The sequence below is a fragment of the Sciurus vulgaris genome (genome assembly GCF_902686455.1).
Source record: "Sciurus vulgaris genome assembly, chromosome: 4".
NCBI lineage: Eukaryota > Metazoa > Chordata > Mammalia > Rodentia > Sciuridae > Sciurus > Sciurus vulgaris.
In genome coordinates this window covers 66,682,732-66,699,650 of record NC_136464.1, presented here as the reverse complement: position 1 = coordinate 66,699,650, position 16,919 = coordinate 66,682,732, and the positions used below count along the sequence as shown (strand labels likewise).

The window sequence follows — 16,919 nt, the reverse complement described above, 5'->3', positions numbered from 1 at the left end:
CTCTACCACTAAGCCACATCCCCAGCCCAGAGAACTTGTATCTTGTAAAGTACATGCATGGTTTTCAGGTTCAATAGTCATCAGAAAAAAGAAGTCTGGGTTTCCTGATGAAGACCTATGGCTGGGCTGGACTAGGGGCAGAGTAAAGAAGACAAACTAGCTCATCAGCTTCATGAGGACAGGCCATGTGTTTTGTCCTCTTTCACCTGCTATGTCTAGTCTACAGTAGACACTAAGGTAATTTATTGGTTGAGGGAATAAGTGCAATGAATGATAAATGGAATAGTAAATTCAAGCCCTATAGGAATCAAGTTGAGGTTGCCAGGCTAGTTTAGAAACATGGAGATCAGAATTCTTGGAAGTGGGGAGCACAGGATTGGAGCAGCTACAATTACAAGGCAGGGAAATCATCCAAAAACCTTAAAGAAGTGGATGTTTATGGTGAGGTCACCTTTTTATTAGACTGGCTCTTGCTCAGACCTTGTAAGAAACACACGAAATGTGGAAAAAGAAAACCCCATTGCTAGAGTTTCAGTACTAATTGGAGCTCTGAGACAACCTCATAGTAATGACTGGAATTTATTTCTGGCCTGCTTTATACTAGAAGAGTTTACTAACTTCATCTTGATTGCTGCAGCAATCTTTCAAAATGCTATTAATTTTATTGATCTTCAGATAGAGAAATTACAAGAAGAAAGGTTAATTCAACTGGCCAAGCTCAGAATCTGAATTCAAACCAGATTCTCAGTTCTTCACCATAACCCTGGCCTTATAAACAACATACTTTACACACAGAACAGACATGAGGCCCTGGGTTCAATCCCCAGCAATGAAACAAAACAAAACAAAACAAAACAAAACAAAACTCTAAAACCCAGCAAACAACTATAAAACCCACATAACATACCATAAACACCTAGTTAGACAGATGTGTGGGATTTCAAATTTTTTAAAAAAATTAATATTTGAAAAACATATGTAAAATTTATAATAACTTTTTTTTGGGGGGGTGGGTACTGGGTACTAAACCTAGAGGTGCTCTACTACTGAGTTATATCCCCAGTCCCACTTTTTTTTTTTTTTTGAGACAGGCTCTCACTAAGTTGCAGAAGCTGACCTCAAATTTGCAATCCCCCTGCTTCACTCACCTGAGTCTCCGGCACTACAAGTGTGCACTGCCGTGCCCAGCACTCTGCGATTTTTAACTGTATATTTCAATAATGTTAATTATATTTACATTGTTGTTTGGTAAGTTATGAGAGCTTTTTTTATCTTGCTTTTTAATGTGAAATTCTATACCCATTAAAGGATCCCTCGTTTCCCCTTTCCCCAGCCTCTGGAAAGCACCATTCTCTTTTCTATTTCTATGATGGCTTTCTCCTTCTGGTGCTGGAGATGGAACCCACAGCCTCCTGTATGCTAAGCACACACTCTAGCACTGCGCAGGATCTCCGGCCCGTTTTCATGATTTTGACAGTTTAGCAGTCTCACGTAAGTGGAATCGCACAGTATTTTCCTTTCATGACTGACTTATTTAACTTAGCAAGATTAATCCATGTTGTAGCACGTGACAAGATTTCCATCTTTAAGGCTGAATAATATTCCATTATATATAAATACTATATTTTAAAATCCATTCAACTATTAATGGACATTTGGGCCGCGGGCAGCTCTTAACCACTGTGAACAATGTGGCAATGAAAACAACTAAGCAAATATTTCTTGGAGGCTGGCTTTCAATTACTTTGGGCATATATCCAGAGGTGGGACTGCTGGATCACTTGATAATTCTATTTCTAATTTTCTGAAGAACATCCATACTCTTCCCTACTGTGGCTACACCATTTTATATTCCCCCAAACAACAGAGTAGACAGATTTTTTTCAGTAGAAGAACTGTTGGTTTTAATATCAGACTAATGAAATCGTTCAGGTTGCTGTGTCATGTAGTTTTTGAAAATTTAACTCAGTGAAAACTCTAGAAATTAGACCCTATTCCTGTAATTAAAGACAAACACTAGTTAACCATGAATTAATGATTTAGAAAAGATGGACATCCATCCTATTTTAAGAATAAACGTGGTTGGCATTTTCCAAGAGACTACAAGGAATTAAAAATAAAGTCAATGTTTAACCAACATAAAGGTAGTTAGGAAAAGTATTCCAACCTCTTGAAAATAAGTACGAGCACGCACATAAGTAGCAGTCTTACCCTGGTTTTGGCATCAATTTTAGCTCCTCGATCAAGCAACAGTTTCACCATATTTGCGTTTCCTCTTTTTGATGCAACATGTAAGGGAGTGATGTCATTCTGTGGAAGAACAGAAAAAGGAACAGTTTTGATATCCTTAGTTTAAATAAAACATTGCTGTCTAAACTTTCCCCAATATTGTCCTTGTTCTTTTTTAAACATTATAAAAGAATGCTTCCCAACATTTCTGATGACAATTCTTTTCAGGAGACACAAAAAGGGTGAATTCAGAAGACCGTCTGGTTGGGGTTCAAATTTATTTATTTTGGTCACTGCTGTTAACTGATAGATGAGATGATGACTTTTTTCTCCAAAATCCTGTTTTCGTTGTTGTTGTTGTTTTTAATGCAACTATTGCTTATGCAGCTCCTACACCAAAGATACCAAATTTAAGGGCAGGAAAAGGCTGCAAAGCATTTATTGATGCCTCTTTTGATACCATATTCACTAGCTTCCAAAAGTGAACAGGCAACATTAAGGTTACAAAATCCTGTGCCTTTAAATCAATGTATTTTCCTACAAATTTGTGTGATACTAAGCATATTGGATAAGGAGCAGTTGACTGACAAATGACTAATTAAGTTGGTCTAGACTGAGTTAAAGGAGTGTCATGTGACTCAGAACGTTCCCCAGGCTCAGTAGGAGCTTCCTGTTGTCACAGAGGGACAATAGCCGCTGAAACTGGAACATCTGTTCTTCCCTGACATCCCATGCACATCGTGCCTGAACGTGTTTGCAGGTTTTTATTAGCAATCTCACAGAGAGTTATAAAATTATCTTTGTAGACTACCCTCGAGGAATAGCCAGGTTGTCAGGACAATCAGATTCCAATCATATTCTCCTTGATTTTATTTATTTTTTGGGGTGGTACCAGGGATGCTCTACCACTCAGCTACACCCTCAGCCCTTTTTATTTTGACACAGGGTCTCACTAAGTTTCCCAGGTTGGCATCAAACTTGTGATCTTCCTGCCTCAGACTCTGTAGCCACAGGAATAATAGGCATATACCACTTGGGCCTGGTTTAATGTTCTCCTTGATTTCAGTGGTTGACTACCACATTTCTGCCCTCTGTGCATCTTACAGGGGCTATGACCATTTCCAGACGGCCAAGGAAACATATGTATACACTGAAACAAATAATTCCCCATTTTGGTTCCTTATTATTGTGTAGCAGTAACACGAGTTTAAAATCTGTTGTTTGCAAAGGTCAGAAATGTCATAAATAACTTTGGCTCTCAGGGAAATATAATTATAGTTTGGTAACACATACAATATAGTAGCTAACAGGTATTGATCACTTCCTGTTTGTCAGGTACCCTCCTAACTTCTTTGTATTTTTGCAGTGTTGGAGATCCACCTAGGGCTTCGCATATGCTAGAAAAGTACTCTGCCACCGAGCTCCACCCCAGCCTCGGAAGTCTTTTACTATCTCATTTAATTCTCATAGTCCTCAACATGCCATATACAACCTGAATTGTAATCCCTGTTTTACAGATTCAGAAATAGCCACCAGAAGCAGGATTCAATTTTTAAACTCAAACACGATATTTTTTTTTACATCTAAATATGTTTTTATTTCTTTAAACTAGAGCTTTGTAGTTATACATAATAGCTGGGTTCATAATGACAAACTCATATATGCATGGAATTCAATTTCAGTTCATGATCCCCCGCTTCCCTCCCGTCCTCCCTCCCCCCTCCCATTTTCCTTCCTCTATTTAACATAGACTTCCTTTTGTTTGCCTATTTATTTATATTTGATTGGTTCTTTCTATCTATGCATAAAGATGGAGTTCCCTGTGGTCTATTTATATGTGCAGGTGATTTTTAAAGAATTCATCCTGCATCGCCTGCCTTTACCCATTCCTCCACTCTGCCTCTGATCTTCTACATCAGTGATCTTCCCTTTATCTTTTTGTTATCCTATCCTTCTCTCCCCCTTTCCTTTATTTTACTCTAGCTTCCTCATTTGAGAGAAGACGTTCACCTTTCAGTTTCTGAGTTTGACTTATTCACATAGCATGATATTCTCTATTTCCATCCATTTACTGGCAAATGCCATAATTTCATTCTTCATGGTTGAGTAGAACTCCATTGTATTTATATACCACAATTTCTTAATCTATTTATCTATAGATGGGCACCTGGGTTGGTTTTAAAACTTAGCTATTGTGAATTATGCTGCTATAAATATTGAGGTGGCTATATTACTGTAGCATGCTGATTTTGGTAAAAAACTAAGGAGTGGGATAGTTGGATCATATGGTGGTACCATCCCTAGTTTTTTGAGGACTCTCTGTACTGCTTTCCAGAGTGGTTATGCTAGTCCGCAGGCTCACCAATAATGGACAAGCATACCTTCTTCTCCACAACCTCACCAGTGTTTAGTATTGTTTGTATTCTTGATTGTCATCATTCTGACTGGAGTGAGATGAAATCTTGGTGTAGTTTCACTAACGTATATTTTTGGTACCTTTGTCAAATATCAGATGGCTGTAGGTATGTGGATTTGACTTGTGTCTTCTCTTCTGTTCCATTGGTCTTCATGTCTATTTTGATGCCAATACCATGCTAGTTTTGTTACTACAGCTCTGTAGTATAATTTCAGATCAGGTATTGCAATGCCTTCTGCTTTTTTTTTTTTTTTTCTCCTAGTATTGCTTTGGCTATTCTGGGCCTCTTATTCTTCAATGATTTAAAAATTATTTTTCTAATTCTGTGTCAAACACATTATTTTTAAAAAAACACTGTATAATGAAAAATTGCAAACAAAGTTTGAGAGAAAGCATGATGACTTTCAAGTGCTTCTCAGCCAAGTTCAATAAATTATCCACCTGTGGGAGGGGGTGTTTTTGTGTCAGGGTACCTACTTAGCATGGGTGAGGTCCTGGTTCTGATCCTAGCACAAGGTTAACCTTTTGCTAACATTTCTTCTATATCTACTACCTTTTCTCTTCCTATGGGAACTTGAGAAGAAAAGGCTGGGCGTGGTGGCACAGGCCTGTAATCCCAGCAACTTGGGAGGCTGAGGCCCTAAGTAACTTAGTGAGACCCTGTCTCAAAAGAAAAAATATAAAAATGGCTGGGGGTGTGGTTCCAATCTCCACCCTGCCTCCTCAAAAAATAAAAAAAAAATAAAAAAAAAGGAAAAAAAGAAAATAAAATAAAAGGAAGATCTCAGGTATTACATAATTTCATCCATAACTACTGCATTAGTTGTTGTGTTATTTTTTTTTTGGAGATTTGGGGCAGGGGGCCCTCTGTGTTGCCCAGGTTGCTCTCCTACACTCAACCATTCCACAATAGCTGGGACTACAGGGATACACCACTGCGTCTGGCTGGGTGAAGATGTTTTAAAATAAAATCACAATAAATTATTGTTACTAAGAAAGTAAAAACAATAAAATAGCAATCAAGCCCCCATTTATGTTCAAATTATTTCCAACTGACTAAGTTGGTTTCTCCAACCCAACCCCCACCCCCAAGAAGGCCCACACTGAAAGGTCCTTGAAGTTTCTTTTCATCTCCCATGCCCCACATTTTCCCCAAGTCCATTTGTTATTGAAGAAACTTGATGACTTATTATGTAAAGTTTTCCACCATCTAGATTTGACTAGGGCATCCTCATGGGGTTGAAGGGGGTGTTTAACATGCCCTTTCCCCTCCATATCTTCAGCAAACATTTATTTTTAAAAACCATCCATTCCCTTGTGAGTGGAGAGACTACATTCTCTAATCTTGTTATTCTTAGATGTTAAAATATAAATTAAGAATTATTTTTGTAATAAATAAGGGTTATTCTTAGATGCCAAAATATAAATAGTGATTAATTCATTAAATAAAAGAAGAAAAAGACCTGAGTATAACACATGTATCTTAGAAACACTGGTGGGGAGTGGTGAGGACTAATATCATTGCTCTAAAACAGGGGTAGGCTGATGTTTTCAGCAAAGGGCCATATGGCAAAATTTTCTGCTTTGCATGCCACAATCTCTGATCTGATGTGCCTGTTCAACTTTGTTACCAAAGCACAAAGTGGCCATGCACAACATGTGAAGAAACAACAGTGGTTGTACTCAATGGACTGGATTTGGAGCATAGACAGTCCTTGACTGACCCCTGCTGGGACCTGTCAGTTTATATGAACTGTGTGTGACAGGTCACAAAAGAGGAAGTGAGGCTATCTGCTGTGCACTGTGTAAGGGTTAGTCTTGTCTGGCATACGTGAAAGATGGTAGAGGAAATATATTTTGTGTTGACTTGTAGGTATGTCTCAATTGTCTGTACTGAGCTCAACTGGTGTGGCTCTAATGACCCAAGTAGTACAGTGCGTGAACTCTAGCTCTGAGCCAGCAGGTGGAGTGTCAGGCTAGGGACACAGGAGCCCAAGTGGGATGTGACACAAGGACTTCATCACTTCCCTCTGTATGTAGGGGCTTTCTTGTTATTGTCCCTTGAAAAATGGACTCTCCCCTGGTTGAGAAGGACTTAATTAACCTTTATCACAACAGGCTAATTTTAGTGAAAGCAATAACTCTATTTCTGTTGCTTTCTTCCATATTCCTGTACTTTCTCACAGACACAGAGATGTAAAAAGAAAAGAAAAGAAAAGAAAAAAAAAAGTGCTGGGAATTCCTAATTGTCATATTTTTCTATCCCCTTCCTATTTCATGACTTTAAAAAAGTGTAATAAAGGACTTACACATCTGCAACTTCAATTTGCCTTCATGACAATTCATGAATAATTAGAAAATTTACTCCACTTAATAAAAGAATGAGCTGTAGAAATGGTTCTTAACTTGCAGATTAAGACATAGCTAACCACAGGCAGAATTAGGATCAGAATTCTGATTTCCAGATGTTCTTGCTGTGGCATTTTCAGGTAGGGATCAGAATGCCTCCATCTAAAGACTGTTGCTTTTCTTTTCTGTCAAATGGAGCTTTTGACTGATATGCACACTTTTTCATTCCTGAGTCATATAGTAACTGTTCCTGTCAGGTTGGAACAAATCAAGAGTAAAGTGGTACCTTTGTGTCACTCAGAGGGCTATTTATATTTTTATTCTTCTGATAATAAAAGTATCTTATGCCTTACTATGTATGAGGCCTGGTGCTATATTTGTATTGTCTAAGCAAACAGCAAAATTATAAAATCTCAACATACCAGAAGAGCCTAATGATGTTAAAGACAAAATCTTGTTTAAAAGAACCCTCCTTTGTTGCTGGTGAAATGTAAATTTGTACATGCTTGCTGGGATGCAATTTGGCACTATGTATGAAAAGCCTTCAAATCGCAATCACAGATACAAGGTACAAGGCAGAGTTGGCTGACATGGTAGAAAGAGCAGAAGTACAAAGAAGGATCCAGCCCTGAGACCAGGTACACTCCCTAAGGCTGAGACAGGGCCAGAATAAAAGATCCCTGAGCCAAGTGGGGACCAGCACAGAGTACTGGGCAAGAGCATTCAACTCCCAAGGTGACAGCATGCTAGAGACCTCCTCTGTGCTGCAGGGGTCCCGAGAAAACTGAGGGGGAGCTCTCAGAGTAAGTGAAATTCTCAGAGCCCAGCCCTCACCCCAAGGCAAATGGCAACATCTCCAGAGGACTCTGAGGCTCAAAACAAAATGTAGATGCCAAAACAAAATGTAGACTCAGCTTGACCCTTCACTAAACTGGTTCCCCTTCCATATTTGCAGCCTGACAGAAGAAAAAAAAAAAAAAAAAAAAAAAAAAAAGAGCATCTGTTTCCAGCGAAAGTACTAAATAACCAAGTCTCTCCTATTTTACAGATAGTATCCAGTGGTCTTATCTAATGGGGTAAATAACAGGCATGGAAAGATAGGAAATGTCAGCAAAGAATTCCTGGGAGAGAGTCAAATGGAAACACTTGATAAGAAAACCACAATATCAGAAATAAAGAATTCCTTTGATGGACCCATGAGTAGACTTCACACAATCAGGGAACAATCAGGGAACCTAAAAATACATCTATTCATGAATTTTTCCAAGCTGAAGTACAGAAAAATGGGAGGAAGAAAGAACTAAGGGTCCCAAGCCATGGGACAATATAAAGTAGTAGCTGAATGAAGTTGTGTAAGGAGAAGAGACAGAATTGGACAGAGGAAATATCTGGAGAGTTATTAATGGTCAAGCATTTTCTGAAGATAGTGAAAGACATAAAACTCAAAATCTGAGAAGCTTTGGGGACACCAAGCAAGATAAGCAACAACCAAAATCCAATGATAATCATCAAACTGCTGAAAATGAAAGATAAATAATAAGATCTTGAGGGTAGAGGAAAAAAAGACATGCTTCATACAGACAACAAAGATAAGAAGTATAGAAGACTCAGCAGAAATTACACAATTTAGAAAATAAAGACGTGACATCTTTAAATGTTTACATTCTCTCTTTCTCTACACACACACACACACACACACACACATTATAAAAAAGCAATTGAGATGGGGCTGAGGTTGTGGCTCAGTGGTAGAGCGCTTGCCTCACATGTGAGGTACTTGGTTCAATTCTCAGCACCACACATAAATAAATAAATAAATAAACAAATAAATAAGTAAATAAATAAATAAATAAATAAAATAAAGATCCATTCACAACCAAAAAATATTTTTTAAAAAAGTGAACAATTTGTCTCTCCAATGTTGAGACTATAAATGACTTTTCTTCATGCTTTCCTAAAAAAATTTCTACTGTGATCATTTGTACAATTTACAGTGAAAAAAATGCTTGTTCTTAATATTACCTAATGTGCAGCCCACCCCTCCTGCACCCTTTACTCTGAGAGCAACAGAATCATCTTACCTACTCATTACCTTCTCTAATATTTGAACTTGGAAGGAAACTACTAATATTCTCAACCTAAAATATATTACTATTTTCCCATTAATATAGACAATTTAATATGGCTAAAGATCCATATATTATTTTTGAGAAGAAACCTGAAATAAAGCTTGGGTGAAAACAAATTGCACCTAGAGTGTGTGTTGATCTGATCTGAATTTAGTACGAACAAATATAGATACAATTTTCATTTTATGTGATTTAGCTTGTTACCAGAATTTTTTTCTTGGATCAACAAAAATTTTTCTTTGTACTTTCAAAATGTTATAGAATACATTAGCATTTGGGAAGTTGCTTTGAAACTGACAAGGACCCCTGAGTTGATTCAGTACAATGACTGGATGAAGAGTCGAGAGGTTAAGGGATTTGCTTAGAGTTACAGGGTCTGGAGCTTGGGCAAGACTCCAGGTTTCCTGATTCCCGGGTATTTCCCTTTCTATTTCACCAGACTCTTTGTGCTTCCTTACAAACCGCTGTTTTCATCACCAGTGTAATAGCTTCTTACTTAACTTCCATCAAACTAGTCAATGTAATAATCACTAAAAATGTATAAATATGATTAACCAAAATGCTTTTCTTTTCTAGTATTTCTTTTCAGTTGTTTTTTAAACGTGGTAGCTAAAGACACACGTGCAATCCATACATAACATATACATTTTATAAATGTATATGAATTGGCTATAAAAATATTTATATAAAACACTAACAGGATTTGGCTAAATATTCCAAATTTTTTGGGGGCGTGGGGGTACCAGAGATTGAACTCAGGGGCACTCAACCCCTGAGACACATCTCCAGACTTATTTTGTATTTTATTTAAAGACAGAGTCTCACTGAATTCTTAGTGCATCCCTTTTGCTGAGGCTGGCTTTGAACTTGTGATCTTCCTTAGTCTCCTGAGCTGCTGGAATTATAGGTGTGCGCCACTGTGCCCAGTTCAATATTCAGAATTTTGACTGAACAAAATTATAGCACCTTTATCTCAAACTTCTGGACAAATTATGCACTTAACAAGACAACATGGATCATTGTTGTTTCCCCTATGTGAATTTGCATTCTCATAGTGGAATTGACAACTCCTTTTGTCCCCCACTTTATTTTCTTCTGTGCTCATCTTTTACCTTGATTTACATTTTCTCTACAACCTGGGCTCCTCCAAGGCAACAACTGCTGGTTAGGGGTTAAAATTCCAATGTAGAAGAATAAGGTTTTTTGTTTGTTTTTGGAACTGGGGATTGAACCTAGGGGTGCTTAACCACTGAGCAACACCCCCAGGACATTTTATATTTTATTTTGAGGTAGGATCTAAGTTGCTGAGGCTGGCCTCCAACTTGCAATCCTCCTACCTCAGCCTCTCTCGTCAGTGGAATTACAGGCATGTGTCACTATACCCAGCTGTCTTCTACTTTTAGTGAAAAGAAAGAAGCAGGCTGAGTGTGGTGGTGCATGCCTATAATCCCAGTGGCTTGGGAGGCTGAGGCAGGAAGATCACATATTCAAAGTTAGCCTCAGCAAAAGCTAGATGTTAAATAACTCAGACTCTGTTTCTAAATAAAGTACAAAATAGGACTGCGGATGTGGCTCAGTTGTCAAGTGGCCCCGAGTTCAATGACCTATACCCACCACCAAAACAAAAAAAAAAAATGAAAGAAGCAAATCACTCAGTAATAAGTTAATTAAGCTCTCTCAGGATTTGTACAAATTCATTATATTCTTCCATATAAAAAGTATTATATGGTATCATGCTGCGTTAGATCATATTATATTTTACAAAGATCACCTGTTTAAACCTCTAAAAAAAAATTAGTGCTTTCTAAACTATAAAACTGGTTCTGAAATGCGTAGAAGATTTTTAACAATGAGTTTAGGGCAAAGAAGAAATTCCAGCCTGGTTATAACCTTATTTCAACCTCATCATTTCCCAGCTTAGATCTAGTAGCAGGCACATGTCACTGATGATGTGAATACCAGGTGCCAGTGCTCACTCTTCTACACCCGCCTTCCTGTTGAATGGCACCAGGAAATGTGCCTTATCTGGTCTGAGCATATTTTCTCATCTGTACTGTGGGTCTTTTAATTTTTTTTTTTTAGTTTATTTATATGTGGTGTTGATATTGAACCCAGGGCCTCATACATGCCAGGCAAGTGCGCTACCACTGAGCTATAACTCCAGTCCCTCATCTGTACTATGGATACAACACCTCTATGGCCTCCATCACAGGACTGTCAGGAGGAGACATGAGATAATTCATGTCAAAAGGCAAGATGAAATTCACAGTTATTTCCAAATCTTTTGTCTCATTTAATCTATACAACATTCTTAGAAAGAGATTTGATTGTTTTTGTCTTCATTTTACAGATGAGAAAACTAAGACCAAAAAATCAAACTAATTTGCCAAAGGTTACAAATTTGCCATGGTTTGTCTGAACCCAAGTGCATGATTTCTCCACCAGACCAGTCCTGCACTTCCTACTAGTATAGACATAAAACCAATTATTAGTATTAGAGAATTTTGGAGGCACCTAATAGTAGGCTAAGAAAGAAAGATAAAATTTTAGGGTGGCACAGTGGTTATGAGCTACATTGCTTAGGTTCAAATTCCAGGCCTGTTCTAAACTAGCTATAAAACCTTAGATAAGTTTATATAATTTTTCAGTATCATGTATTTCTTATTTGAAGCTACTAATAGTTCTTATAACACTGTCATGAGGATTCAATGAATTAATAAGTATAGTGTTTTAAAATTGGTGCTTGGCATTTAATAAACATAAAAGTGTTAGGAATGAAACTTCTAAAAAAGTCTTTCTATCACTGAGCTACACCCTCCCACCCTTTTTATTTTTTTCATTTTGAGACAGGATCTTGCTAAGTTGCCGAGGCTGGCCTCCAACTTGGAATCCTCCTGCCTCAGCCTCTGGCGTACATGAGATTACAGGAGTGCACCACTTGGGCTGAAGCTGTTCTTATTATTATCACCTGGACATTAAAAAAAATATGAATCAGTTGCATCTTATGAAGACATTATGAAACACTTTGAATAGAAAAAAACCATGCAGACCTGAAGTAGTCCATGAAGTCAGTGAAATCAGAAGGTGTTCAATGGGGCATCTCCTATCGATGCAAGAGGCACTAGAGAAGCTATGGCTTAGCACTGGCTCAGCCTGAAAAGACTCAGCAGGGCTGTGTGGCTCTCGAGGGAGGAGCAGCAAAGAATGGAAAGCCTGTCCAGTACCCATGGCATCTAACACGATACACATGCTCTAACAAGATAGAAACACTTGGGTGCTCCACTATTGAGAATGGAGACCTGGAGTAAATGACTATACCTCTGCAGGGAAATGCCTGCCATTTCTTCCTTCTCAGCTCTCCTGAAAAACCCAGCTCAAGAAAAAAGCCAAGTTCATTTTATAAAACAATTAGCAAAGCAAGAGCATTTCTGCCTCTTCCCCAAGTGAAAGCAGGGTCATTTCCTACCTTGCTGCTGATAAATGGCAGACCTTCCTTTGCATTTAAAAAAAGACCAGTTTGAGTGATCCTTTTCTTTTGCAAATCTCTAGGAGATACGTTCATCAAGTAAAAGAGGAAGTAGATTAGACTGATGTGGACTAGTAGGGCAGCAAAGAATAAAATATAGGTAGAAAGGAGACAAAAGAAAGAAAAGACTAACTTTAATCTGCAAGCCTTGTGTTAGTTTCTTGTCCCTTCGCTCCCCGGGTCTGTCACTCCTAAGTTTCCAGGAAATATACAAACCTTCACTAGCAATCTTAAAGTTGCTAGAAATTCACCCACTGTTGATTAGTCTACTAATAAATGGGTTTTAGAATAGACTGAACAAAGGGAGATACAAAAACCTATAAAATAGGTACTGTTCCAAAGTTCTCTATCAGATAAGAGAGAAGATTCACCTAAGGATCTTGAGAACAGCCAGACCACCATAGAACATCTTGTGACCACCACATACCTTCCCATGCCCATCCCTCACCTCTTCAAAAGAGCCTGAGACCCTGCAGGCATCTCTCACATTTGAGATGGCCTACATTTTCCCTTGAATGTACTGCTTGCTTTCCCAAATGAATCTCTGATATGTCTAGAAATTATTTTCTATGGCATTTGTCAAGGACTCTGCCATCTTGAGTTGAGGTCCCCCTCTTTGGGACCTCCCTGGACCATCTGTGGTGACATTCAGGAGGTGAAAATACCACTCAATTTTCTAGATGAAAATTAAACAATATAACTATTCTGTTTGTGTTCTGTCTCATATTTCATGTTCTCAGTAAGTCCAAGTTCTAAAAAAAAAGTTGAGAGAGAATCTGGTATTCTCTACTAATTCTTACCATCTCTGGTAATTCTTACCTCTTGGTAATTACAGTAGTTAAAAAAAAAGGTCAACAATACAAAATAAGATATCTGAAGATCAAGATTCTGATGTGTTGAGGATATGTATTAAAACATTTTAAATTTTTTATGTTCTCTCATTCTATTCTTTTATAATTTAGCACCGTTCCTAGTGTAAACAGAAACAGAAAATGATTAGCAAACAAATTGACAAAGAATAAGGAATATATTTAAGCAAAGATGACCACCATCTTCATTCAACCCACAGACATCTGCACATCTTTTGAAAGTCTTTTCATCTCCTAGGGAAGAGATTTGTATCTGCTAATCTCCAGGCACAGAGCATGTAGTCAGTAAATGTTGGATAAGTAATACTTAAAAGTCATGTAAATGATGAAGATGACAATGATTTACTCTTAGAATCCAGGTTGAACCCAGGGGTGTTCTACCACTGAGCTCATCCATAGCTCTTTTTATTTCAAGACAGGGTCTTGCTAAGTTACTCCCCAGACTGGCCTTGAATTTGCAATTTTACCTCAGTCTCCAGAGTACTTGCATAGAAGACACATACATTTTAATACTATGTAGATAAAATATAGAATTCCTATTACTTTTAATTTCCTTATGAGCTTAAAAATTATTTTTCCATACATTTTTATCATTTTACACCAAGACTACTTAATTAGTTTATTTTTTAAATTGGTTGAAGTATAACTGACATACTATAAGATTTACCATTTTTTTTTTTAGTTTGAAATCTACTGTTCATTACAAACTATAAAGTAGAAAATGGGTTTATGATGAAAGTTCAATATATATTTTGAGTATAAAGAAAAAATATATGAATGGTTGATGAACTGGGATTTCTTGAGAAGAAGCTTGTACAGCTACAAATGGGTGTTCAAAAATGAAAGGAAGGCAACTTTTATTAAGTACCTAGCATGTGCTAAATAATTCAAGAAACAACTGACATTAATGGCATTATATTTAACCTTGATAGCAATCCCATAGTGGTATTTTCTTATTTTTTTGATGAGGAAATGAGGTGCAGAACAGCTTCTTAGGTATTCAACATCAAATAGTTTATATGTGGCAGATTGGGATACAAGTCAGTCAGCCAGACACTAAAGTCTATGCATTTGTGAACAAATGAAAGAATTTGAATATTCTCTCTGAAGCAGAATTATTTCTTGCTTGAAGAATATGCCCTGTGTTGTTCCTGAGTCCCTAATTTACCATTTTTAAGTGTTCAATTAAATCAGTGATTTTTAGTATACTTATTAGTTGTCTAAATCACCATTATCTAGAACATTTCCATCATCCTACAAGAAATCCCATATTATTAAATAGCCAGTTCTCATTTTTTAGTCCTCTACATCCTTGTTTAGTTACACATTTACTCTCTTTTTGTAGATTTGCCTTGCCTGAGCTTCTCCTATAGATGGAACCATACACTATATGGCCTTCTGTGACTGGTTTCTTCCATTTAGCAGAATGTTTTCAAGATTCATCCATGTTGTGGTATGTATCAGAACTTCATTCTTTTCTATGAGAATGCCTACATTTTTTAATGCCTCAAGAAATGCATAACATATATGCAATGATGCTTTGAATAAGGATTTGCTATTTAAAGGACATACCCTAGAAAATTTCTAACAATTGAAAATACGTAAAAGAAAACACTCCAGCCTTCAGAGTTTGAAATATAAGTAGATCTTTCTTTACAAGGAAGTATACTTAGATGGTCTTTTGTATAAAATATAAAATAAACTTGGAAACTTCCTTCATACTGTCTTGACTAAGGTGGCTACTATTGTTATTAAATATCCACTTAGCTTTTCGTGAATTTTCAATTAACTGAATTAAATGATATGGGATTTCTTTTACAGATAATGAAAATGCTCTTTTTTTCCCCCTCTCTTCTCCAGTTTTGCTAACTGCTTGCTTATCCTCCACCACCTTTTCTCCCTGTGCCTTCTGGGTAAGGAGATTAGGTCCACACAGCCTTGCTAAGAAGTAAGATATTGACTCCACTGACACTTTCTTGACCTCATCTCTCCCAGGGACACCCACTAAATCCCATTTGATGAGACACCTGATAGTGTCAGGCTCCCCAGGCAGTAGCAGATGCTTGGATATTTGATGTTTATTGTGAAATCAGGTTCTGAGTGTTAGATCTATTTTGCTCCAAACTCAGGAGCTTTATTTATTTTAAGGTTAATATGAAGCTGTTCATCATTAATACTGTCAGAGGCTTCCACTTGGAAAAATAGGGGCGGCACACCAACAATTTAGATAAGGCTTTCAGGTCTTCCTCTGGTTCTTTCAAGTGGTTTAGTAGTGTAGTAAGGCAGATCTTATTTAAAGTAAATATTCAACATTTGCCCCCGCCCACCTCTGCTGATACATATATTCCCAGCTGTTACTAGATGGGAAGACTGGAATCAAAGCTGATCTTGGACCTCTTCCCTCAATTACAAATGTCTCTTCTGCCTTTGCATCACTGGATGTTACAGATGATTCAATCTTTGTAGATATCTAGTTTGAAATTTTTCAGTGTTACGCTTTTGGAAAAACACATAAATTAAAACTTGCATCTCAACTGTTAAGTGTACAATTCAGTAGCAATAAGTACTTTTACACTGTTGTATAATCCACCTCCAGAATTCTTTTCATCTTGAGAAATTCAACTTTATATCTGTGAAGCAATTCTCTATCCCTCTTTACCCCCAGTCCATGGCAAACACCATTAGGTTTCCTCTATGTTATAGCATGAATCAAAATCTCCTTCCTTTTCAAAGCTCAGTAATAATCTGACATGTGTATATATCACACTCTGCTCATCCATTCACCCACTGTTGATCACTTAGGTTGCGTCCACCTTTTGACTATTGTAAATAATACTGCTATGTATCTAGGTATAAAAACCTCTCCAGATTCTTAATTTTTTTTCTGGTATAAACCCAGAAATACAATTAAGTGGTCAAATGATACCTCCAGGGAAATACCAAACTCTTCATCTTGGCTAAATGATTTTACATTCCCATCAAGAGTGTATAGAGTTCTCAGATCCCCACAACCTCATTAACACTGGTTATTTTACTTGACAGTAGGCACCCTAATGGGTATTCAATATATATGCTTTTCAAACATATTTTTAGACTACATTTCAGGATTTCCATTATCCATAAATAATGAGGAATGTTGAGGGGTGGGTGTTGAAGGCTGAAACAGAAATGCCTTTTACCTGTAAAGAGTTCTGCTGGGAAAAAAAAAAAAAAAAAAAAATGACCCCAATTGAGACCAAGCAACTATTTGTTTTACAAGAGAACAATCACAATAGAATAAAACAACCAGCATTGTTTAGGCCCTAGAAGACATACATTATCTTATTTTTTTTCTCCATAATAACCCATGAAATAGATGCTATTCATTCAAATCCACAGGCAAGGTGAGGAAAGCTAGAAAA

The 16,919-nt window shown here is 37.2% G+C and overlaps 1 protein-coding gene across 26 annotated transcripts in view; it reads right to left on the bottom strand.

The window, feature by feature from the left end:
• The window catches only part of ANK3 (ankyrin 3), a 621,742-nt gene that overhangs the window by 168,053 nt on the left and 436,770 nt on the right, over nt 1-16,919 (bottom strand). For all 26 annotated transcript variants that reach the window (XM_079136414.1, XM_079136437.1, XM_079136438.1 and 23 more), the window contains one exon: nt 2,212-2,310. In XM_079136414.1, the coding sequence (XP_078992540.1) occupies nt 2,212-2,310 (99 nt within the window). The remainder of the gene's footprint in view (nt 1-2,211; nt 2,311-16,919) is intronic.